Consider the following 27,568-nt stretch of genomic DNA (forward strand, 5'->3'; position numbering starts at 1 on the left):
GTATTTATTCAAACTCAACAATGAAGATATCTTTATCTTTCTTCATTATAAAACTCTTATATTAAAGTAAAAGATGAGTCACTGAGAAATGCCTAAAAATTACTTTTGAAATTTCAAAAAAGCAATCAGATGATTGTGACCCCATGTATACTTACAAGATATTATGTACTCATGGATCACTAAATGAGGCAAGCTAATATAAACAACTTATTTAATGATTTAAAGCTTAGAAACTATGGTCATTCCAAGTTTATAGCTGTTCATACATTTAGAGTTGGCTGAAAGTTAGTTTCTCTATATCCCCAAGAACTGGTAGTACCTTTAATTATTCATACTAACTAATAACTGTGTCAATCACTATTTATATCAAACCACGTTTAGCAACGGTTCAGGGATATACAGTTGTTTCTAGCCTTTAACCTCTTCATCTTGTTGTTTATGAACTGACAGCAATGACTTCAAAGACCCTGTTGAAAACAAGAAAGTTGCAATCGAACAAATATAAAGTTTACTGTAAGCAGCAAATACAAAGACAATATACAAAATCTCAAACATAAAATCGAAAATGTAATTAAGTAAACTTTATTTGAAGTTTACTTAGGTTAATCCATACAAGCTGTACCTCCGTCATCAGCTCAACCTGCATTTCATATATCCACTATATCAGCAAGTATATCCATATACAGCTATCAGCAAGTATATCCATATACAGCTATCAGCAAGGATGCATTTGTAAGACTTTACCATAGAAACAACTTGAAAATAAAAAATTATTTCTATTGACCTATTTTTGATGCTTTAAAATTTAAACGGTTCTAAATGAATTTAAGTTAATGCTAATCTAAGTTCTGAATTTAAGTAACTATTGGCTTTCTAATCAAAAATAGTAATTTAAAGGTTTTTATAACTGCTACTTGATTTTATGATATTCAACTTACAGCTCATTTATAGGTTCAGTGGAAACTGTGAATGTCAATGTGTAGCTGTAAGTATTCTCTAACAGTTTCTATCCATTTTGATTGTAAGATAGCTGTCTAACATTGTAATGAAGTGTTATAACTTTGTCTAAGCTGTTTCTATCAACATTAAGCCATAGTAAATGGGTCGAGTAGATGCTGAGCTGAATTGAACAATTCATATAATTTACCAATACTTTATTAAGCAAAAAGCTTAGCAAATTCTTGCAGAGAAATATTTTGAAATATTTGATCTTGACCTTTTGGAGATCATCAGAGTGTTGTACATTTCACCTTGTCACTTGTAGCTGTGATTTGCATTAATTATACTGCTAAACATTAGTGTTCATTGTGTTCAACTTTGCTAGTTGTTTACCTTGCGGCTTTAGTTTGTAAATAAAAACTATTAATTTAATGAATTATATTTAAATCAATAAATAATAAAAATAACAAAACAGATAAAAAAGATTAACAGCTGAAGAAATTCAGTTTAACATGATGCAGTAGAATGTTTCCATAGTGTCTACCATCCATTCCATCGGATGAGCCAGTCAAATGAAATTGTCTGAAAGTGGTGGTAAGTATCCATATATTTAGTCTGCAAAATAAAAATTCACTGATAAGTTCATTTACTACATGTACAGTGAGTTCAGTAGTTGACTTAGAAGTAAAACAAACAAGACTCAGGAATTTTCTACATAAATCAAAGTAGTATTAGTATTGATACCAGGAATGTATTCAAATATTCTTATTGTCCCATATGTTAAGAGAAGTATAATTGTTAACATATTATTGCTAAGCATGACAAAGGAAAGGTGATATACATAATGTGTAATGCAAATGAAAGTTTATGTGTTCAATTTACCAAGATATATAGTAATGGAATAATGAAAGTGTAAATTCAGCAAATCAATGTCTCACCTCTAACATGTCAGATGTAGGCAAAAAAACCAATGAAGTTGATTGTATTCATGCCAATACATTCACAAAATACTTGCCAAAATTATGACAAGAAGAAACCATTAATCATTAAATACTGTTCATCAAGCTATGCGACAATGGAAGATCTTAAGTAATTTAATTGTAAGAAAAGAACTTCATAAAATATTTATACTTACATCTTGATGAACCCTTTTCAGACTTTACTCTAAACCCTTGGCCAGATCTCTGTCCAACTCTTTGACCGGACTGAGATCTAAACCCTCCACTAGCTGCCCCATCAAACCCTTGGCTAGCTCTTCCTTCATGACCGTGGCTAGATCCCTGCCCAACTCTTTGACCAGACTGAGATCCAAACCCTCCACTAGCTCCTTCTTCAAACTTGGGGCTGCCTCTTCCCAAATGCCCTTGGCCAGATCCTTGCCCAACTCTTTGACCAGTCTGAGATCCAAACCCTCCATTAGCTCCTCCTTCAAACCTGGGGTTGACTCTTTCTTCATGCCCTTGGCTAGATCCTTGCCCAACTCTTTGACCAGACTGAGATCTAAACCCTGCGCTAGCTCCTCCACTAAACCCTTGGCTAGCGCTTCCTCTATGGCCTCGGCTAGACCCCTTTCCAACTCTTTGACTAAACCGAGATCCAAACCCTCCAGTAGCTTCTCTTGCAAACCTGGAGCTAGCTCTTTTCTCATGCCCTAGACTAGATTCCTGTCCAAGTCGTTGACCTGATTGAGATCCAGATTGAGATTGGCTAGCTCTTACTTCTACACCTTGACCAGCTCCTCCAATGCTTTGGTCAGCTCTTCTCACATATCCTTTTTCACCTTCTCTCTGTGACCTTCCAAATGTTGCTCCCATAGAGTTACTACCTCTGACTCTGAAGTATCATAAACAGACTATTAGATGTCTATGTTGCATTAGGAATAGAAAATGAATAAATACATAGATTACTGGTTAAACAGAAATCCATGTACATGTGAATTTGAATAACATGAATCGTTTCAGAAGGTTGGTGATGTTGTATTTTTACAAACAATAGCTGCAATTTTTCATAAGTAAAATAATACATGGTCAATAAGTTTGAAATCTAAAATGAACAACCTTACCCAGAGTTACTAAAGCTGTCGCTGCCATGAAAGCCATTTGCAGTGATCTGAAGGAAAGCGAGGCAGAAAGACATAAGCGCTACCAAAAATTTCATCATAGCAGAAGGTATCTAGGCTTTAGAGAATCTGTAAATCTACAAGATACAGGGTTGAGCTGGTAAGACTATGTACTGTAGATATAATCAGTCAACACCACAACAAATAGACAGAAGCAACTACTGAAATGCTGACTATATGTTGATTGCTGCCTTCTTTTGATGTTCAACTAAAAGAATGATGTGTTTAAAGACCAGATGTATATAACATCTGGTCTTTAAACACAAGAGTATTCTACTAAACTTACTGTAGTGTATGTTTCACTTAACTGGGTTTTTTACTTACTGTTTCCTATGTGTTTGTAGATGAACTAACCTCTTTCTCAAATAAATGGCCTTTTATACTTTTCAATATTCATCAATTGCCAATTTTGGGACTTAGGAAGTGATTCAGTACTTTTTGTGGTGACTCTCTGACTTTATTATAGCATTCTTATGATGAGAAAAAATTGAGACATATCTATTCTTATTATTGCCATGAATTCTTAAAAATCCTGCTTCATATACACTCTATGACACTCAACACTTTTTACATTGTTGTACAGGACACCTAATCTCTCAGTTTCATTGCAATTTTGTATTCACCAAAGTCAATTAAAAATATGAATTGATCAAAATCATCATAATTCTAAATGAACCATTTATAAGATTAAATTTTTTCTCTGTACAACTCAATCAGAAAAAAATTCTCCTTATTAAAAGCAATGGTACGAGCTGTTGGCCTATCGGGATATATCGTCAATATTGCTTCTCACTGTAGATCTTTACATTTAACAGACCCTAATGACTAAACGTGGTAAATTGTATGTCTTTTATCTACTCTGGGTGATCAACAAGCAGTAAGGCAAAGTGGTCTATATGTATGTCTTTCTCTTTTTATCTTCATCTTAAGAGTATCCGTGAATTGATAGGCTACAATAATTTGGAATGTTAACCTCTATTACCTAACAACAAAACTAGTAAACTATCGGTCTTGAGAACCTATTAGAAAAGATGTTAGTTCATGGTCATCAGCTAGTTCATGATCTCTGAATAGCAATTGCCAGAAGCTAGGTTTAACAAATTTATAGTGACAGTGAGTTTTAATCAAATTTTAAATAAATTATGATGATAGAAAATGGATGCCACAGTATAAAATTTAGATGCTTTGATTTAAGTTTAATACTTTTTTAACTCTAGCGACTGCATCAAATCTTTTATACAAACAGGCAAGTTGTCAAAGTAAAAACATTAGTGACAATTACTCCTACCATATTCCACAATTTCTTTTTTTAAGAATACTTTGACTGCGACGCATTGTTGATCAGCTTTGAGCTTGTTTTCGATTAAATGTTGTACTAATTCATCAGTAATAGAAACCAATGATGGTGCTATTGAAGCCCATGCCAAAAGAGAGCAAATCTGCTTGTCATATAAATAAAGTCCAAGAAAGTTTTTTGCCAGTGTGAAATACGCACATTAGCAAAAGCCTTTGTTAAGTAAAGCACTTATCTGAAGTTTTATAATTTTCTATTTTATCCCACCATTAGTAACAGATGAAAGCCATAAGAGTTTTGACTAAAAGCCTTTAGGAAACCCTCTAGAACTGTTTAACAGACAACATTCTGGAGAAAACAGGTTTGTATTTTTAGAACATCAGCCTTCCTTTCCTAAGATTTCAGTCCGGCTTATATGAGCTTCTAACATTGATTTCAATAGAAAAAATTCCCATTAGCTATGCAACCTGCATAAAGTATAAAAATATGAATCATTTAAACTTGGCAAATAGAAATTGCATCATCATATATTTTGCAAAGTTCATCCTGACTTGGAACTCTCATTAGAATTCAATATCCATTTCCATTACCATCCCCTTTCATGACAATCAGTAGTACAATTATGATTGATTACATATTAGTTTATGATCTGTCAATCAACAACATTTGGTAGAGGTAGCAGTATCCAGCCATCTACTACTGCTTCTTGTTAATTAATAGGAAACAAGGTCGTATACTGGGACACTTTGTGAGTCTATGAATTCTGTACAAATAATGAAAAACCGGACTTTAAAATAAGCCTTGAAGTAAGAGTTGTTAGACCTGTTATCTATGTCTTTATTTAGCTACATTTTAGACACAACAAAGCTGATCTTCGTCACCATTACCTATATGCTACTTTAACTTATTATTGGTTGTGTGGTATTCAGTGGTGCAATATAGTTTTACAGTAGCCCTTTGCACATATATTTTGCACTGCCTGTAGCTAGAAACAAATAAATAAGTGCTAGTCATCCACTAATGTACACAGTAAGTATAGAGTAGACTTAGGGTAGGTAGCTTACAACTTTCTAAATGATAAGAACAGTTTCCTATGTATTCAAAAAAATATAATAGTTTGACTGATAATTCAACCACTTTGACAAATAGTATAGATTGACTTGAGTCTTGTACTTTTAATCTTTTGTATAAAATTGCTTCAAAGTGTGTACTTCTTTTTCACTAAAACCAGCATTGAGCTTTCATAACATTAAAAGAGTTCTAATCAGATACAAATTTGTGTGATGCTTCAATCCGACAACACTGCTCAATAAAGTACAAGCAATATTGTTTATAAACAGCTAGCAAGTTCTCTCTATATCTACTTGCAAGCTTCAAACATGTGAACATATCCGAAGGCATAAATAATAGAAGAGAATAGTGATATTCACAGTTTAGGTGTAAATAACTAGTTTGTCTATATAGGTATGCGATCTCCTGTAACAGTGGTACTAAGCAAGTTGTGTACATATTAGCCATTGTCAGACCAGTCTAAATGACAGTAGTGAGTACAACCACCTAACTAACAAAACTAATGTACAATAATAAATCATAATAGTAACATACACATTTGGTAGCAAGTTGTATTTGAACTGTACATAAAAGCGCAATGAAATCAAATTATATGACCTTGTGATGTTGTGATCACAGAGAGCATCTCAGCGACCAGCATTTATAACTTCTGTAAGTTGAGAGAAGCCATCCATGAAAACTTCATCGTGTGCTATGAATGGTTATTTATAGACGTGATTCGCATTTAAACTTTTTTTACAACCCTACATTTTTTTACAACCATTGTGTAGTCTACATTAAACGCCATAACAGCTCTTAACTAAGAAATTATAAACCTGTTTATAATCTGGTACAACCATATTACTGTCGTATCAATCAACTTATGGTGGCTAGACAGCAATTCCAGTAATAATTTAGTCAAAATCTGTATTCATTCTTTTATCTGAACAACACACGGGACTCTATCATTTTAAATTCAGAACTTTGTCTAAAATACAAAATACTTTGAAAAGTTGAAATGCCAAGAAAATAAGCTTAAGGAGTGTTGAATTCTTTTTTCTTGTTTTGTATAGAAGAGCAATTGTAGAAAAATTTTAAAACCTTGTATGTACGGTTTGAATCTAAGCGAGTCGTAGTAAGTTTAGCTACTTTCTTCCTGATAGCAGCTGTTATTATGAACTACATATTGTATTTAGAGACTGTCGAAAATCACTACTACAACTTATTATAGTTTTAAAATTAAAAATAACTTGGAAACATCGCGTTACCTTCAACCACTTAAAATTTAGTAATTTTTTTAACTAAATCTTTTGTAGAAGTACTGGCTAAAACCTTTTTACAGTTTTTTGAAAAATATAAAAGACAGATCCAAACTCACAACAAAAATATTGAGTGACATTAATGATAATAATAATAATAATAATGAAGATCTGTCATGATCATGTCTGTTTATGATCTGTCAATCGAGGTAGCAGTATCCAGCCATCTACTACTGCTTCTTGGTAATTAATAGTGAACAAGGTCATACACTGGGACAATTTGTAGAGTCTAGGATTTCCATAAAAATAATGAAATACTGGAGTTTAAATTAAGCCATGAGGTAAAAGCTTTAGATCTCCTTTTCATGCTATTGGAAAATTAATTGCTAAACACAACGATGTTGGTCTTCTTCATCAATATCTATACTCTACTTAAAGTTGTTCTGTTTATGTAGTATTTGATAGGACAGTAGTTTCATACCAGCTGACGCATGTCAGAAAACCTTTTATAGAATAAACCTTATGATTGTATCATTATGTGCGTTTTAAATACCTTTTCACAAGTGTGTGCAACATAAGCGTATAATAGTTTGTACTTTGTACTGTGTATAATAATTTGTACTGCATTTTTGGCGCTGATTTAAGTTGTGTTCTCTCTTTGTGTCATTATAATACACTAGAAATTCCCCTGTCATACAGCCCACGACCAAAGTTATAATGGAAAAAGTAAGGGTACTGCCGGTTGAGAAATGCAATATGAGCAGTCAAATGGCACTGCAGTGCAATAGGAGAACTGCAATGGTAGCTGCAATGGTAGCTGTAATGTATACTGGGTGTTATTATGTGCAACAAACAGCAATAATGAAAGGAAAATATTATATGTTTATATCTGTTCCCTGCAACAGGAGAAATGCAATATTAGAAGTAAAATGGCAAGCTGCTGTGTAATATACACAGGCTGGGGGGGGGGCTGTATATCATTAGTCATAGCAACCAATATTAAGAAGTTGAGGTATTTATCTAGATTTCTGTATTTATATCTAAAAAGTTATGCTGAATTTAAAAATCTAACAGATTTTAGCTGGTTGTCATAAAAATAGATGTACATCTAAAAAGAATGTAGGCCTATTACTTAATTTTGCAGATATTAAAAACGGCTTAGCAGTACCGCGATATTGGGTACCGCGATACTGGGCACAGCCGCAGTATTATCAACAAAATCTTTAGAAAAATAATTACAGTAACATATTGCAATGTCACTATATACTTTGATCTTGTAAATTCAAATGATTATTCTTATAACTAAATATTATAATAATCTCATGAAATCTAATAATTATTCTTACAATTAAATATTGTAATAATCTTATAAGAATCGTTAGAAAAATATCATCATCATTTCCTTTACTTTCACTGCTTTGAACATCAGTCGGAATACCAAAGTACTCATTATAAGTGTCCAAAATGTTAGAGCCAAGTAGAATCGGCAAAAAAAGAAACGATTACTTTTCAATACTTCCACGTTAATTACATAAAACCTTCGGCAATTGGACAATGTCATAGACTGGTGAAATGTGCACGCTTTTCCTCGTGAAATGCGCACGATTTCATGGTTCCACTCTCTGTCACACGGCCTTATCGAAATTTTGTTGGCCGGTCTTAATTTTAATTAAAACAGGCTTGCCAAGTTTTTATTTCGATTTTAGGCCAAATTAATCTGTCTATTTATGTATATAATCCGATCAGATGGGTTAGTTTTAGGATAATGCAGAAACTTTTCAAAGACTTGGTAACATATTTAAATAGGTTTATATGTGTTTTGTATCATTATTATACCTAAACGACCCTACACAAAAATGGTTAAATTTGTTGATGAGATTTCGGTTCAAGGGTTTGGTCCCAGCCGTTAATGGATAATTTTTTGGGAGTTGTGTGCGCATTTGCATTTATTATAAATCTCCCAACCAATCGCTTCGCTCGTGTTTGGTGGTGGGATAAGTCATTGCTAATATAACAGGAATTAAAGAAAATTTAAGCTTACATTGAAGAAAGAGCATATTACTAATCTCGTGAATTATTAAGAATTGTGTTTCTAATTTTGGCAGTTTTTGAAGAAAATAAAAAACAGATGAAAAACTGAAAACAAAAGACTGTTGAATTAAAATTACTCATGTATATTTTACTGCCCTCTTCTTTATAAGGATAGTCTCACCGTAAGGCAATGTTTATTAGCTTTGACTTTGTACTTTGTTGAATCTTGCTCCATCATAAATGGAAATAATTGATGAGGTCATTAAAATTTTACAAAACTATCGAGAAGAAACTGAATAAATTTGCTTGTCAACTTTGAAAAAATTACTAATTTTGTCTGAAAAGTCCAAAAAAGTATATTAGCACATACATATGTTAAACGATGCACTTAGCTGCAGACTTTTAACCTTTCAGTGTTTCCAATCAACAACATTAAATGACAGTGGTAGGAGTTTTCATTAAAGGCCTTTAGGAATCTTTGAGAACTGTCTACCACAGTCTACACTGAATGATAAAAGTATGTATACCTACAACAGCTAGTCTAAACATCTCATTCATGTCTACATGAGCTTTTTAACCTATATTTCAGTAATAAATACACTTACTTTAACCATCAAACTTACATCAACTTTGATATATGAATCATTTAAACAGGGCAAAGAGAAAGACAGATTGCATCAGCATGTATTTTGCAAAGTTCACCCAGACTCGGAACTCTCATTAGAATTCAACATTAGTTTCCACTACCATCCCTTTCATGACAATCAGTAGTACAATTATGATTGATTACGTATTAGTTTATGACCTGTCAATTAACAATGGTTGGTAGGGGTAGCATTATCCTGCCATCTATCTTTGCTTCTTGGTATTTAATAGTGAACAAGGTCATACACTGGGACATTCTGTTAAGTGTAGGATTTCCATAAAAATAATGAAATACTAGAGTTTAAATTAAGCCATGAGGTAAGAATTGCTAAACCTGATTTAAGAGTTGTTGGATACTATAAAGAGAAAGTGACTATGTTGTAAAAAAGAAACTACTTATAGTCCTGAGACATAGCCAGCAGGTCTCCTTATGTTCACTTGCAGGCTTCAAAAATTTAAACTTATAAGACAAAAAGCACAAATGAATGGAAGAAACTGACTAATGTCACAGTTCAAGTGCAAATAACTAATTTCATTTATGAGTACGCAATTTCCTGATGGAGTGGTCCTTAGCAAATTGTGTAACTATTAGCCATTATTAGATCAGTCTAAATGACAATTCTAAGTACATATATTTAAGGAACAAATAAAACAGCCATTGTAGAGTAATTAAATGTTTTATCCACCTAACTAACAAAACTACCAAAATTAATAGCAATACTCAGCTTTAAGCAAGTTGTATTTAAACAGTATATAAAAGGAAAAAGAAAGCTGACCACATGGTCTTGTGATCTTTGCTAGGGTCTCAATAGCTAGCGCTATAATTTATGCAAACTAACTTTATGTGCTTCAAGGAGCTATTTCTAGAATTGTCTTCTATAATACTATTAATAAAGTATCCTTGCATCGTTGACAGTTCGAGTGCATCCTATAGCTGTGTTTCAGATCACAAGTCAACAGGTAGAAAAGGTTTATTAAACTTTATTGATTGTACGGACTGTCATAAAAATTATTTCCTTGACATTTTTAAGTGAAACCGGAAAGTAGATTGCTGAGTTCGGTCAATACCTAATATTTGCAATAAAAGAGTTGGCCTTCTCAAAACTAAATTTATTTAGTTTTATAAATAATTGCACTTGGTTTAAAATATTGCAAACAAATAGGTAAACTAAAATATGTTTCAATACATTCTTTTTTATCGACGGCAAGGGTGGGTAACACTGACTGCCTTTTCACTCTTGTAATTTGCCCTCGACCTTTTTCAGATCAATAGAGTATTGCACATTTCACCCTGTTACTTTTAGCCTTGATTTGTGTCAATAATACTAAATATTAATGTTCATTGTGTTCACTTTTGTTAGTTGCTTTCATTGCACATTTTAGTTTATAAATAAAAATTATGAGTTGAATGAATTATATTTAAATCAACAAATAATAAAAATACAAAAAAAAATTAACAGTTGATAGATTTCAATTTTACACAATGCAGTAGAATGTTTCCATAGTGTTTACCATCCACTCCATCAGATGAGACAGTCAAATGTCAGTATTTGAAGGTTGTGGTAAGTGTCCATAGGTTTAGCCTGCAAAATATGAATCAACTGATAAGTTCATTTCTTACATGTACAGTGACTTTAGTAGTTGACTTAGAAGTACAACAAAGAAAACTCAGGAATTATCCACATAAATCAAAAAAGTGTTAATATTGATACCAGGAATGTATTGAGATATTCTTACTGTTCCATATGTTAAGAGAAGTATAATTGTTAACATATTATTGCTAAGCATGACAAAGGAAAGGTGATATACATAATGTGTAATGCAAATGTAAGTTTATGTGTTCAATTTACCAAGATATATTAGCATTACCACATGTACAGTGAGTTTAGTAGGTGAATTAGAAGTAAATAAACAAAATTGGGGAATTATCCACATAAACCAAAAAAATTTAATATTGATACCAGAAATATATTTAACTATTCTTATTGTTTCATATTTGAAACGATGTACAAGTATGATAGTTATTACATTATAACTTTTCTCAAGATGCAGGTACTGTGATGTATGATTTGTAATACAGGTTTAAAGTTATGAATTCAATGTATATTAAGAAAAGTTAAACAACTTACTGAAATATACAATTTTGGAATGATGAAATTGCGAATTCAGCCATTCTGTAACTAAACTTGAACAAGTGTTAGCTATAAGCAAAAACACCAATAACGTTACTCGCGCTCATGCCAAATGTATCCTCAAAATACTTGAGCTAGTTTTTACAAGGAGAAGCCACTAATCATTAAATACTGTTCATCAAGCTATGAGACAACAAAAGACCTTAAATAGTTTAATATTAAGGAAAGAATTTTATAAAATATTTATACCAACATCTTGTTGAACCTTTTACAGACTGCTCCAAGCCCTCGTCTAGGTCCCTGTCTAACTCTTTGACCTGACTGAGATCCAAACCACCCACTAGCTTCTCCTCCAAACCATTCGCTAAATCTTCCTCCCTGCCTCTGGTTAGGTCCCTTCTCATCCCTTTCATCTGAATGAGATCTGAGCTCTGGTCTAGCTCCTTCTTCAAATCCCTGGCTGGCTCTTCCTCCCATCTCTTGGCTGAACCTGTTTCCAACTCTTTGACTGGGCTGAGATCTAAATCCTTTGTTAGCTCCTTCTTTAAATTATTGGCTGGCTCTTCTCTCATATCGCTCTCCAACTGCTTTCTGTAATTCTCCAGATCTTATTCCCATAGACTTACTCTTTCTGATTCTGAAGTATCATAAACAAACTATGATATGTCTATGCTATATTATCAAAAAATAAGAAAAAATGCGAAGATTACCGCTTAAACAGGAATTCATGTGCATCTGAATATAAATAACTCTTCTGCTAAATAAATACTTCTGTTGACTCTACTTTCAGGTTCCGCGCCTTGATTAGCCTTGCTATTGCGCACAGGGACCTCATCATCACCTTCCCTGGAGTGACATTTTTTTTCTATTTCTCTTGTCTTTTTATACTGTTAGAAACACTCTTCATGTTATTTTTTGTGGTTATATTATAGATGAAAATAAACAAACAAACAAACAAACAAACAAACAAACAAACAAACAAACAAACAAACTCAAGGTGTTTCAGAAGGCTTTTGATATTAGTTGACTTACAAGCACTAGCCGCAATTTCTTATGATAGCCTACATGATCAATGCAAGTAATGAAGTTGAGATGTAAATTTGCCAACCTTACCCAAAGTTGCTAAAGCTGTTGCTACCATGAAAATCATTTGCTGTGATGTGAAGGAAAGCGAGGCAGAAAGCCATAAGTGCCACCAAAAACTTCATTGTAACAGAAAGTATCTAGAATTTAGAGATTCTGTAAACCTACAGCGATAAGGTGGTAAAACTATGTACTTTAGATATAATCAGTCAAAATTATAACAAATAGACAGAAGCAACTACTGAAATGCTGACTATATGTTGATTGCTATTTTCTTTAGATATTAAATTGGTATAATGATGTATATAAAAGCTTGTCTTTAATTACAAGAGTGTTACACTAAAGTTATTACCAAACTAATTTGTGTTTTTTTTGCTCAGTGGAATTCCTAGCATTAATAATATATATCACTAATTATTAAACATACATATTACTAGTGTTTCTTCAGTGCTTGTAGGTGAACTAATGTTTGCATCGAAGAACTGGCCTTTTATATTTTGTAATATTTATCAATTGCAAATATTTGAAGCATAGGAAGTTACTCAGTATTTTTACTAACGCTTCATCAACTTTAATATAACACCAACAGTAGTACAGGTATGATTGATTGCATACTAGTGTATAATCTGTCAATCAACAACCCTTCCTAGAGGTAGCAGTATCCTGCCATCTACCACTGCTTCTTGGTAATTAATAGTGAACAAGGTCATACACTGGGACATTTTGTCTAGGATTTCCATAAAATTAATGAAGTACTAGATTTTAAATTAAGTCATGAGGTAAGAGTTGTTAGATCTGTTGTAAGAGTAACTGTAGATACAAAAATGAGAAACTAACAATGTGATAAAAAAGAAACCATTTATAATACTGAGACAAAGCCAGCAGTCTTGTTTATTGTCAATCGTAGGTTTCGGTAATTTACACTTATAAGAACAAAACACAAATGAATAAAAGAGAATGACTAATATCACAGTTCAGGTGCGTATAACTAGTTTTATTTAGGAGTATACAATCTCCTGAAATCCGAAATATGAATCATTTTAAAGTGAAAAAAAGAGCAATTTCATCAGTGTATATTTTGCAAAGTTCACCCTGACTTGAAATTCTCACTAGAAATCCAAATCCATTTCCAGTAACATCACCTCTCATGACAAACAGTAGAACAGTTATAATTGATCACATGTTAGTTTATAATCTGCCTGTAATATTATTCTGCCATCTACCAGTGCTTCGTGGTAATTAATAGGGAACAAGGTCATACACTGGGACATTTTGTCGAGTTTAAGATTTCTACAAAAATAATGAAAAGCAAAAGCGTGAACTGAACAAAGAGTTAAGAGTTATTAGACGCGTTATACAAAGCTGTGTACCTGTTCTTACTGTAAAGCCTCTCCCTCTCCTATCAACCAGCCATGTTCAAGTTACTATCTTCAGTATTAACTTCATAGTTGTTTATCAGCCTAAATAAACCTTTTTCTGTAATAAGGAAATTCTAAATATTATGTTTTCTAGTGAAGTTATAGGTTGATTTGCTCTTTTAGCTATAAACTTTGTAAAATTTAATACAAAATAATTTTTTTTAACTGAAAGTACAATCAAAACATGCAGCAAAACTTATTTATTGTTTTACATGTTTAGTTTTGCTGTTTTTCCAACCTGAGACTTCACCAGTAAAAGAACATTGATGAATTTAGCTGAGGCTATGAACATCTTAACCAAATCTTATAAATACTAATTTCAAGAGGGGCTTTTGTGGAGTCTCACTAAAATAATATAATACTTTGAAAATTAAAGCTCAACTTCATCTAAGGTTTGATTAGAGCCTCTTAAGAACCTTCTAGAGCAGTTTATTTTTAAAGACAAAAGAGATGGTTACTCATAAAACTTAATGTATTCATTAAAATATCTCAACCAAGTCTATAAGCTGTTCAACACCTACTTTAGCAAAAAACTCAAATTTCAATTCAAACACCAACTTGCAATAATGATTCATTCGAAAGCGGCTTAAAAATTTCAACACCGTAAAGATTTTGTAAGTTCTTTTGGATGACGAAACCTAATTAGAATTCAGTATTCATTTTTAGCTTCATCACCTCTCGTGGCGCACGGTATCACAGTTTAGATTGATTGATATTTAATTGATGTATGGCCTGTAGTACTGATATAATTGAGTGATTATACAATAATTTATGATCTGTCAGCAACTTTGTTATTGGCGTCAGTCTCCGGCATTTAGTAATCTTAGGAGCCAGGGTCATCAGTTTTATGATACAGAAGAACAATAACATAGACATTTGACTATGTGCCTTAAGAGGATGCTTATAGATATGATCTACATTAGAACATTTTTAGAACTCGTACTTATAGAGGCGGCGGTTATAAATAACCAGATACAGATCGTATCCACAGATCACCACTAAAAACTGTTTTCATCCAGGTACCAAATCAAATATCATACGCTGCAATGTTTATTGTTACCTGAATATACAGTATATAAAATATGCATCTATTAATTTTAAATATTTATGAAAAAATGCACAAGATATTTTTGGTAATCTTTGTACACAAAAGTATCACATTCTGTTCCTGGCAGTTGGTGGTTGTTATAATTGTTTTTTAAATGGGAATAGCCACATGTTACTTATATGACTAAAAACACCAAGTTTTCTGACTTTATCAGCTGTTTTTCTCAGATATGCATGAAAGGCATTTCAGCAGTCATAAACAATATTCATTAAAACTAAATATTTGAAAAATTAAAACATTCAAATTGTTTTATTTTACAGTGATCAGTTTAGAAAACATAAACTGATGCAGTTAAAAAGCTCTCTACATCTCTGTTCATGAACTTAATGCCTTTAGTACAAATATCTCAGTCAAGTCTACATGAGCTGTTTAACGTCTACTTCAGCAAAGCAAATACTACAACTTTATAATTTTAATATTGATGAGCATAGAGCAAGGAGTTGGTGCAAAACTACTAAACCTTTTTAAAACAGGTAAAATTTACATTATAACAGTTTGAAGCAGTTTAAACCCACTTTTGTCAGCATTTAAGTAACATGCATCACCATTTTTACAAAAAACAAGCTGTTTATTTTTCAAGCTGATTTAGTGTTATAATAAACTGAGTGTATCATTTTATTTTAAATTCAAAGTTTTAACTAGGAAATCTGCCACTTTCTGGTATTTAAAGAAAAGAAGAGTTATAATAAAAACGAAGTATAGATATCAATTTTCAGCTAGTATATGTTAATTATAACATTTAGCATCCCATTATTGTAAGATTAAGTATAATCACAAGTGATTTAACATAGCTACATAAAGAGTGTCAAGAGATAATTAGATTACATTACAAAAATGACTTTTCACTGTATCTGCAATAGCTATCTATAGCTATAGCTATAACTATAACTTCAGCTATAGTTATAGCTACAGCTAGAGTTTTAAAAATAGCTATAGCTATAATTGTAGCTGAGTACAGGGTACCAAAAGATTACCAGATATTTCTTTTAAAAATAAAATTCAATGTTTTTAAATTGTGTTACTTATTGCTTTCCTCCCATATGTAACCACCTTATGAAGCGCTACATAGCTGGTAATACCCATTCACACAACTAAGCCAGAACAACAAAGGTTTCTTGAGAGTTAACTTTCATATTGTCAAATAATTCCAAATGTGCAGCTTTTATTGCAACTGTTGTGCTGCTCAGACTGCACACACACGCACACGCACACGCACACACACACGCACACGCAAACACACGCATACACGCAAACGCACATGCATATACACACGGACACGCACGCACGCACACACACACTTTGAGAGGGTATTTCACATCACTGCTGTCACTATTGGGTTCATTTTTGAAATTGATTTCAAGCATTTTAAGCACTATAATTTGTTAACCCAATGGTTTTTTAAAGTGGTCATTTGTTAATACCAATACTTGTTAACATTATCATTCATTAACATTAACAATTACTAACATTGATATTTGTTAACACAAGCCCTATTTGTTATGCCCTAACTTAGGTTTTAGTAACTTTTTATTCATACCATGGTACTCTTCAGTTAACATTTAAATACAGCTAACAATAAGTTTGAACATTATAAAGATATTGAATGCCTTTAATAAACTTATTTGTTTCAAAAGTTTACTTCTTACTTCACCTTGTCAAATGTAAATACTTACGCAGCTTTCAAAGATGTACAATTGTTTTTTAACTAGTAGAATGATATTTGGTTTGGTTAAAAGGAACATTTTGGGATCTGGTAAGGTTTACCCAGGTTCCTCAGAGAACAGTCATTCACATTCCTAATCAAAGTGTAGGTGTACAGAGGAATGTATTATATTCGTTCTTTTCACAGTTTATTCCTTAAACTTATGGTAAAAAAGTAACATATCCTTGTAATTAGGCTTAGTTTGATTGCAACATAGCTTATCACTCTGGTCATAACGAGACAACTGCATGAAAAATATACAGATTCAATCTGAGGTTGTTCTTGAATCCATGTTAATTATATCAATAACAAGATTTTATCTGGCTATGTTATGCTGTCCATTTACCAGGGTTTGCGAGAATTAGTTTTTAAATCTTAAATTTTAAATCTTCTAGAAGACTCTAGAAGTTTTCCAAAGAATGACTTATATGGATGGACCTGCAGAGCTGGAGATCCTTCACTTTCAACTATAGCTTGATTCTCATTGGCCCACTTAAATCCAAATTCCTCCAAGTTGTATATCGGCCTCTGAAGATTCCCTGTAGCAATAATATATTAATAATGTTCACGAGAATTAGTTTTGAAATCTTAAATTCTTAAATCTCCTGGAAGAATCTAGAATGTTTCCAAAGAATGATTTATATGGATGGACCTGCTGAGCTGGAGATCCTTCACTTTCAACTATAGCTCGATTCTCATTGGCCCACTTAAATATGGATTTTTCTAAGTGGTATACTGGCCTCTGAAGAACCCCTGATATATAATATATATATATATATATATATATATATATATATATATATATAATGATATGACTGTAAAGTTCAGCTTGTCTAGTAAACAAATTATATCCTTACAAATATTTGTCAGTAAACAAAGGAGGTAACTCCAAGACTCTTTTAATGCTGTGCAGTTCAGCCTATCAGATTAGAGAGTACAAACGCTCAGAGGATTTACTTCATACATGTATAGTAAATATATTCATTTGTATGCTTGTGAGGAAACAATGGTACTTTAGAGATCGCGTAAGTAATCAGAATGAAGGTGCTCTAGGAAAGATTGGAAGTTGGTGGCTGTAGACTTCTACTAGAGCCAGATTTCTGACTAAAGACTTTAAGATATAGTCATTAGTTTAATAGTTCAAATTGTCAGTAGTTGTTGAAATATACTATCACATTGTAAATTAACAACAAGCATGAGCCGTGGAATGGGTTCTAATTTTTTTTGAATATTTGCTAGTCTTCATTTATTGACTGACTTTTATTTTGTAAATCTAGAATAACATTTATGCATACTAAGATTTTGAGCAATCTAAATATACAATTAAATTCGTATTTGTCATGGTATTTTCACAAAATTTTGCTAATTCATACTTTATAAAGGTTTTCACTGAGCTCAACTGTTCAGTCATGTCGATTTTGGTTGCCTTATTTCTTGTCACCTTTCATTTAACTTATCTGTTGGGTCATATCTCAAACATCCATTTTACTTTCTATCTAATTTTTTACACAGCACACCTGTTTAGTCTTGTCTACGCTGGTTGCCTTACTTCTTGTCATCATTTATCTAGCACACCTGTTTGGTCGTGTCTCAACCATCCACTACACTTTCTGTCATTGTTCACTTCAGAGGTGGTGGCTGATCTGTAGATGACATTTAATATTGACTGTAATTGACCCAGACAAAAAAAGAGCTTCATGTTTACGGTTGTAGTGCAGACAGAAGCCTTTTTATCCCCAGCATGCTATAACAATACAATGATACTATATGAAATTTGATTATCAGATTACATGTATATACCTAATTCTGGCTGAAAGTGAGGTATTGAATTTCAGTAGAAATGTTGAGAATCGTCTCGTGTAGTTTTACAGGAGGTATAAACAGAATGGACAAAAGGTAAACATAGAGCTAACATGTGGTTAACTTACAATGAATGTAGATTGAACACAGGGTAAGCATAGATTGAACATCCAGTAAACATAGAGTAGGCATAATTGATAATGCCTGTCAATGTGCTAGAATGTGGAACTGAAAATTTACATAGTCATTATATTTAACAGCTCTGAGCATTAGGACGTCCCGATCAGTCCTAATCAAAAAATGACATTATGAGAAGATGAACTGCTTAGAAATGCCAAGTCATGTTCTCACTTCCGAGTTTTGATGATTGATGAGTATAGAAAACTATATAAGGCTAACTACTTTACTCAGACATTAGATCAACTGTAAGCACAGAGGAAACAGGTAAATGTTTACTATTTACTCATATATATTATTAATGCTGATTTCTTTAAGCTAGTAAAATAGAAGATTGTTCAATAGTAAGGTTAGAGTAGCACTCTTGGACTGAAGACCAGCTGTTATATACACCATTTTATAAGTTAACATCTGAAGAAAACCGAAATCAGCATATAGTCAGCATCTCAGTAGTTGCTAGTCTAACAATAATGTTAAAGATGAACTACTAAAAATTCTAGGTCTTTTCTTAACTTTTAAATGTTGACCATTAATCAATATTGAAAAATGCAAAAGACCAGTTAGTTGATATTGGCATTAGTTCACCTGTAAACACTGAGGAAACAGGCATATGTTTAGTATTGAGTCATATATATAATATTATTGCGAGAGATTTCACTAAGTGAGAAATGCACAAACTAGTTTGGTAGTGGGTTTAGTATAACATTGCTGAGGTAGCAGGGTAACATCCGTTTAATATATCATTCTATTAGTTTAAATTTGGAAGAGACAGCAACTAAAATACCAGCCTATAACTCTCTACACTTTTAGTGCTATTCTGTTGGTTCATTGTATCTATAGTACATCCCTGTATCTTGTAGATTTACAGATTCTCTCAGGTCTGCACATCTTCTACAATAATGAAGTTTTTGGTAGTATTCATGGCTGTCTGCCTTGCTTTCCATCAAATCAGTGCAAGCGGCTATCAGGGCAGCAACAGTTTTGGCAACTCTAGGTATGTGCCTGTTGTTCTTTTTGTTGGTTTCTTATTTTCTGTTTTTCTGTTGATGAGAGAATATTATTGTTATTCTAACCCACTTTAAGGAGATTTTGTTAGTCACTTAAAATTAACAACCGCCTGCAACCCGATCAACTATTAAAATATGAGCGTATTTGTGTACCTTGAATCCTACACCTATGCTCATATCTGTTGAAACTTTCAACTAGTCTTATTCTTCCCATAATGCAACATCAATATTTCATATTTTATATATTATGCTTCAGAGTTGGAGGAGCAAGGCTTGGAGGATCACAAAGTGGGTTTGGAGGAGGGCTTGGACAAGGATTTAGTAGTGGATCCAGCAGAGGTTTTGGAGGCGCATCTAGCAGAGGCTTTGAAAGTGGATCCAGCAGAGGTTTTGGAGGAGGATCTAGCAGAGGTTTTGGAGGTGGATCTAGCAGAGGTTTTGGAGGAGGATCTAGGCAAGGGTTTGGTGGATCTAGACAAGGGTTCGGCGGATCTAGCCAAGGATTTGAAAGTGGTCGAGGTGGTTTCAGCAGCGGAGGCAGAGGTGGATTTAGCGGAGGTTCTGGAAGAACATATGGAAGATGTAAGTGTTACTGTTTCTAGCAGTATTTTCCTTTCAAGTAACTAATAAATTTATATTTCCTCACAGAAAGATACATACTCGTTATTATAGCTTGTGAATATATGTATATCTATTAAAGCTTTTAATATTCTTATGAAAACCTGATGAAGTATTTACAGAAATTGCAGAGGAAAATCAAAACTGTAGCAAATGTCAACATGAATTATTTTGGTGCTTTTTTAATAATTCCATAGTTTTTTAATTCAATTTTTTAATGGTAACAGAATTTTTTAATATTAAATATTAAAAAATTCTGTTACCATTAAGATTTAGCCAGTTTTAACAAGTTTTGTTAAAACTGGCTAAATCTGAACTTTTATTTCTGATGACTATCGGAGAACATCTATGTTTATCCTTTTAATGAATGTTCAACTTTTGTACAGCCTCTGTTTATGGTTCTAAAGAGTGTTTGTTATTTATTTCATTGTTGACTGTCAATTTAATAAAACTTTTACAGACTAAATCTATGGAAACCCTGCAAAACCCACCTACACTGACTTCCTGCTGTCATATCTGATTGATAGGATGATGAACACTTCATTTATATGTTACTGCAACATGTGATTACTAAGTTATACCACTTTTAATGTTTGTTATCTGTTTTTACCTTTTTATCACTTGTTGATTTCAAAATAAATGTATTTGTTTTAAAATATTCTGTTTGTTCTTCTTTATAATAAGTTTACATTGTGTAACAACTAAAGTCATGCATCACAAGCAAATAATTAAATTTTTAGCGTGAACTAAGAAATGAAATAAGTGAAAGGTTAGCAGGCTAGCAATGGTTAGGTAATGACTGTTACAAATATTAGTTAAGATGTTATTTAATTGCTGTATTGGATAGGATCTTAGTAAACCTGATTTAAGATATGGTTTTACCATGTTTCTTGCGATGCAAACCAACACCTGAAAATTAATAAATAAGAAATGCCATATGTTCACCTTATTAGGCAGCCATCTTAGGATTAAATTAAGGCAACAGATGACCATTATGATAGTATAGTACCCTATATTTTTCACAGTTTATGCGGAGTCTATAAATAAATGGAAAGCTAGCGGACATTTATGTTACTTAGTTCATACATTAGTTCCTAGCAGTTGGAGAACAATTCCCACAAAACCTACTTGAAAACCAAATCCAAATCAAGCTTTTATAACAATTGCAAGGTCAACGACTGCAAATCATTTTTAAAAAGTTGTTTGTCTCTTTTCTCAAACTGTCTTGAAACTGGATCAAATAACATGAAAAATGTATTTACAATATCAAAAGTGAGGATTAGTTTGGAAAATTTACAATTTAAAAGGCAGATTATGTCTCAAACACTCAGGTTGTGCAATTTCCTGTCAAACTTCAGATTGGTCTGCTATGTCAGTTTGATTAAAAGAGTGCTTATAGGTACATGTCTGTTTCTGACATCGCCATAGGCCTTTTTGGGAATTGCACCCCCAGTCAATTGTCCACTTGTTAGGCACGCTAAACACTTCATCATGGCAGCTCATGAAAAGATACCCACAAACTAAGAATGTCTGACTTACTCTTCTGTTTCACTGTCATAATTCTTTCCAAACAGGCAAAAAGCACCCCTAGCATTATATTTTGAATATAATGAATCTCTATGCTTTCTATGGGGCTTCTTTAGAGGGTTCCAAAGCAAATATATTACACCAATTAAATATCTGTACCAGAATAATTAATATTTGGCAAATAATGAGCTAAGCCTTTATGTCGTGGTTGTGATGAAAGAACGAGAAAGTAATTTATATATACATGTAATTGGATATCATATCTCTTGTCTACGGCCACATTATTATTATCCATTGAAGTTGTTTGCTTTAAGAATTTTTAAGAAACTAATCCCACGACAAAACGAGCGGAGCGAAGTGTGGGAGTTTTTATGATAAATGCATGTGCACACAACTTACGAAAGTTATTCATCAACAATGAGACGAACCCTTGTCTAGAAATTTCATCAACAAATTTAAGCATCGTTTTGTAAAATCGCTAAAGTACTGTATAATAACGATACAAAACACATTTGAACCTATTTAAATATGTTACCAAGTCTTTGTAAACTGTCGGTATTATCTTAAAACTTACCCATCTGATCAGATTATAGACAAATAGACAGATTAATTTGGACGAAAATTGCCACAAAACGCTTGAAAAGCTTGGTTTAATAAAAGTTAAGACTGGAAATTGAAACGGCGGTCGACAGAGAATATAACGATCAAGTCGTGCGCATTTCGCGAAAAAATCACGTGCAAATTTCACCAGTCTATGGCATTGTTTACTTGTAAATGAATTTATTCGAAGGTTTCTGTAATAAACGTAGACCGTTTGAGGCGTTGACCGATTTATATGTACGAAATTGTGGTACACAGTTTATCAGCTTATGTTTTTGTCTAATCACTGAAGGCTTCATTGTTTAAAATGTTAGCCAAAATTCTTTACAACTTATGTACAAGCTAGGGCTGAACTACAACGCCCCTTTATGACGAGAACCTTTTCTTATTTTGCTCCAGCTTGCAGAAAACTTTTAGACGCATAAACGCTCATAGTTGCTTTCTGTTAAAGATCGCTGCAAAATTGTGCATTGGTTTTTTCTTATTACTGTATTACTATTACTAAGTTTAGATATTCTTTTTGATACTTCTTGATATTGTCAGCTATGACGTTTTTAAATGTAAACAAAATTGTTCATTGGTTTTCTATTATTACTGTATTACTATATTAATAATATTGGTTATTCTAATAATATCAGTGCATTTCACTTCTAATATTGCATTTCTCCTATTGCAGCGGGAGAGATATAAACATATAATCTTTTCCTTTCATTATTGCTGTTTGTCATGACCAAACACTTTTTTAAATAGATAAAAACTTATCACTTTATCACTTATCACTAACATTATCACTTTGGTCATGGGCTGTATGACAGTGGAATTTCTAGTATATATATACAATTTATTAAAAAATAAGAAGATGAATTAATTGAATACTGTTTATTACGTTTTTCCTGAAATGCTAGCAGTACTAATGTCAGTGTTGGATTAACGTTCAGCTCCTAAAATCTAGGCCAGCGAATAGTTTAGGAATACTACAAGGATGTTTATATGTTGATGGCTTAAAACTTGTTAAGCTTTGTCAGAACATTAACAAATTAAACTGAGATACAAAACTAATGGCCCGTACACAGGATAGGTGGTTCTTTCAGACAAATTACACTGAACTTATTAGCCTAAAAAGTAATAGTAGCCAATCCATTCCAACTATACTACGAAACAAGTTTTTTAAAAACTTATCAAAATATTGTTGTTGGTAATAGAAAAGTACTAAAGTAGAGAGCGTACTTGACAGACTTTATACTACATAGGAGTAACATTAATAGCTTCCATGTAGAATAATACATTTAAAAATGAACTTACACCAAATTTTAGTTGATTTTATCAAAAAGCATCGTTATTTTTTATCATTTAAGATTGTTTTTGATGTTTGAGGTGATCTGAATGCTAGGATATTTCAAGATTTAAATCAACAAAATATGATCACAGTTATAGCGCAAAGATCGAGCAAAAGTGCAATTATATCTATAATTGTAAAGAGACCTACAAAATAGAGACGTGTAACACTGCGACTTGAACGCATCAGCCGGTGTCAACTATCGCAACGATAACCAGTAATTTTGCTCAAATTTTCTTTTGAGCGTTTTAACTGCAATCAAGTTTTTCAATTTTAATCTTAAAACACCCTCGCAGTCAGATCATCTCAAACATCAAAATGATTGAAAATGATAATAAAACACCCACAACTTTTAATAAAATCTATTAAAATTTTGTGTAAGTGTATTAACTACCGAAATATAACTTAATACAGTCTCAACAACATACTCGTTGTTTCAAGAGAAATAATTAACTATGAAAGAAAATACACATGTTTACTATCAAGCAGAGTACCAAATGCAACATTGTTAGTCACGGAGCTGTTACAATCTATAAACAATACAATATTGAACCAGACTTACTTATTTTTCTGTTAAAGAATGTAGATGTGAAGGCTATTGAATTTTGAACAAAGAACAGTTCATAACAGCTGACTACATGACTGAAAAACAAAAACAAAGGTTCGCTGCCCATCATAACCTACTTTTTATGCATTTAAGTAAAAGTATTACAGAACATCAGGAAAAAAAGAGGTTAAATTTAATTTGAATAATTAATTTTTAATAACTTTTTATTATCAAAGTTATTTCTATTAAATATATTAATTTTATTTTAAGCTATAATACACACTACTCATATCCATAATCCTATGACACTATAAACTGAATACTGTACATAGAAATCATTCTAAGTTACACTAACAGAAATTACTAACTTAACATAACTTTAATACTTAATTTAACTAAAATGTATTTGTTTACCTTTATTTATTTAAGTTCGGCAGATTTATATTCTTTTTTAGTTAATGTACTTTTTTTCTCTACTACTACGCTTTTGTTCATATCAGTGTTAAAGTATGACAGCTAGCAGCGAAGTACACTGTCACAAAGTAGAAAAGAGAGTTTACATAATTATTGTATTTATTCAAACCCAAAGACCAAGATATCTTCATCTTTTTTCATTATAAAAATCCTATATTAAAGTGAAAGATGAGTCACTGATTAATGCACTGCCCTATATCCAAATATTGACAGTTAATACATAGTGAGGAGTTAAAAAATATAGTGATTTAATACAGACATTAGTTAAACAGATAACATATAGTAAACAGGTTTTGCCATTAGATTATCCAACTTTTATATAGTATAGTACAAGCATATAGACTTCAAGTAATACATAAGTAGATATGCAAATCATTTTAATTTAATGCAAGTTAAGTGCAACACTATTGTGACTAGAATTGTTTACTTTTGTAAACAGACTTTTGTTCGGTCATAAAATTATGATGATATATATGCCTAAAAATTACTTTCAAAGCTATAAAAATGCAATCAGATAATCGTGACCCAATGTATGCTTACAAAATATTATGTACTTACAGATCTTTAAAAGAGGCAGGCTAATATAAACCAGTTATCTGGCGATTAAAGCTTAGAAACTATGATTCTGAGTATATAGCTGTTCATCCATTTAGAGATGGTAGCCTCAGTGAGTGAGTATATATCCCCAGGAACATAGGTATTAAACGTACCTTTGATTATTTATATTAACTAATAATTGTATCATATCAATTACTCCTTATACCAAAGCATGTTTAGCAACTATTCAGGGATATACAGTTGTTTTTAGCCTTTTACCACTTTATTTTGTTGTTTATGAATTGACAGCAATGACTTCAATGACCCTGATGCAAACAAGAAAGTTGCAACTGAACAGAAGTAGAGTTACTGTATGCGACCACTTCAAAAACAATGTACGAAATGTCAAACATAAAAATCAAAAATATTATTAAATTAATTTATTTGAAGTTTACTTAGGTTAAGCCATACAAGCTATACCTCTATCATCACCTCAACTTGCATTTCATATATTCGTTATATCAGCAAGGAAATCTATAGAAACATATCACCAAAGATATTCATAGACAGCTATCATCCAGTATATCTATATACAGCTATCAGCAAGTATATCCATTAACAGTTAACAGAAAGGATAAACAACAAAAGTTCTTATGTAATATAATTATAAAGAACTTGATAAAATACAGTATTTTGTACTTACATCTTGTTGAGCCTTTTCCAGACTTTGCTTCAGACCCTCGGTTAAATCCCTGTCCAACTCTATGACCTGACTGACGTCCAAACCATCCACTAGCTTCTCCTCTGAGCCCTTGGCTAGCTCTTCCTTCATGCTCGCGGTAAACCCCTTCCCATCTCTTTGATCTGAATGAGATCTGAACCCTTGTCTAGCTCCTCCAAATCTTTGGCTGGATTTTCCTCCCATCTTTTGGTTAAACCCATTTCTAACTTTTCGACTGAGCTGAAATCTAAAACCTTCATTAGCTTTTCTTCTAAATTTTTGACGGGCTCTTCCTCCAACACTTTGATCTGCTCCTTCAACACCTTGGCCAGCTCTTCACTCATATCTCTCTCCAACTGCTCTCTGCAATCACCCAGATCTTACTCTCATAGACTTACTTTTTTTGACTCTGAAGTATCATAACCAAGCTATAACACGTCTCTGTTAAATTAGCAAAAAAAATAGGCAAAAATACAAGGAATAAAATATAAACAGGATATCATGTACATCTGATTATAATTACATGTAACTCCATTTGTTTTAGAAGATTTGTGATATTAGGTAACTTACAAACACTAGCTGCAAGTTCTCACAAGTAAAAATAGTACATAATCAATGCTAGCGATGAAGTTGAGATGTAACTGACCAATAGTAACAAATTACAGCTATAGGAGTTTTGAGTAAAAGCTTTTAGGAAGCCTTTTAGATCTGTCTAATAGACTAAGTTTTGGCAAAAAGAGGTTTTTGTTTTTGGAACATCATGCTTGTATTCTAAACATCTCAGTCCGATCCATAAGAGCTTTTAACATGTACTTCAGTAAAAAACCTAAGTCTCATTTTAACCCCAAACCTGCATTAATTATGAGATATGAATATTAATCTCTTTTCCTTTGTCACTTAAAAAGTGACAGAGAAAAAGAGAAATTTCATCAGCATAAATTTTGCAAAGTTCACCCTGACTTAGAACTCTCACTAGAAGTCAACATTTAATTCCAGTGCCATCAATTTTTATGACAAACAGTAGTACAGTTATGATTGATTACATGTTAGTTTATAATCCCCCTGTAACATTATTCTGCCATCTACCACTGCTTCTTGGTAATTAATAAGGAACAAGGTCATACACTGGGACATTTTGTCGAGTCTAAGCTTTCCATAAAAATAATGAAAAGCAAAAGTGTGAACTGAACTAAGAGTTAAGAGTTATTAGACGCGTTATACAAAGCTGTGTACCTGTTCTTACTGTAAAGCCTCTCCCTCTCCTATCAACCAGCCATGTTCAAGTTACTATCTTCAGTATTAACTTCATAGTTGTCTATCAGCCTAAATAAACCTTTTTCTGTAATCGGGCAGGCAATTCTAAATACTATGTTTTCTACTGAAGCTCTAGATTAATTTTGCTGTTTTAGCTCTAAACTTTGTAAAATGAAATATAAAAAATAAT

The 27,568-nt window shown here is 32.4% G+C and overlaps 3 protein-coding genes across 3 annotated transcripts in view; 1 reads left to right on the forward strand and 2 right to left on the reverse strand.

Annotated features, from left to right (window-relative positions):
* Window positions 1-1,360: 1,360 nt before the first annotated feature.
* On the reverse strand, window positions 1,361-3,399 carry LOC137393672 (uncharacterized protein DDB_G0282077-like). Its single transcript, XM_068080311.1, has 4 exons — window positions 3,383-3,399; window positions 3,002-3,135; window positions 2,075-2,772; window positions 1,361-1,554 (listed from the first exon to the last, which is right to left on the reverse strand). Exons 2-4 carry the CDS (start codon window positions 3,097-3,099, stop codon window positions 1,550-1,552), a joined length of 801 nt encoding a protein of 266 aa, XP_067936412.1. The 5' UTR covers window positions 3,100-3,135; window positions 3,383-3,399; the 3' UTR covers window positions 1,361-1,549.
* A 7,440-nt stretch (window positions 3,400-10,839) lies between these two features.
* The window catches only part of LOC137393673 (uncharacterized protein DDB_G0282077-like), a 33,599-nt gene continuing 16,870 nt past the window's right edge, over window positions 10,840-27,568 (reverse strand). Inside the window, exon 4 of the mRNA XM_068080314.1 lies at window positions 10,840-10,920. Coding sequence (XP_067936415.1) covers window positions 10,916-10,920 — 5 coding nt within the window. The 3' untranslated portion in view covers window positions 10,840-10,915. The remainder of the gene's footprint in view (window positions 10,921-27,568) is intronic.
* On the forward strand, window positions 19,015-21,038 carry LOC137393677 (uncharacterized). The gene is made up of 4 exons (XM_068080319.1): window positions 19,015-19,024; window positions 19,618-19,751; window positions 20,021-20,346; window positions 20,843-21,038. Exons 2-4 carry the CDS (start codon window positions 19,657-19,659, stop codon window positions 20,845-20,847), a joined length of 426 nt encoding a protein of 141 aa, XP_067936420.1. The 5' UTR covers window positions 19,015-19,024; window positions 19,618-19,656; the 3' UTR covers window positions 20,848-21,038.

This window comes from Watersipora subatra, chromosome 4 (genome assembly GCF_963576615.1).
Source record: "Watersipora subatra chromosome 4, tzWatSuba1.1, whole genome shotgun sequence".
Taxonomy (NCBI): Eukaryota; Metazoa; Bryozoa; class Gymnolaemata; order Cheilostomatida; family Watersiporidae; genus Watersipora; species Watersipora subatra.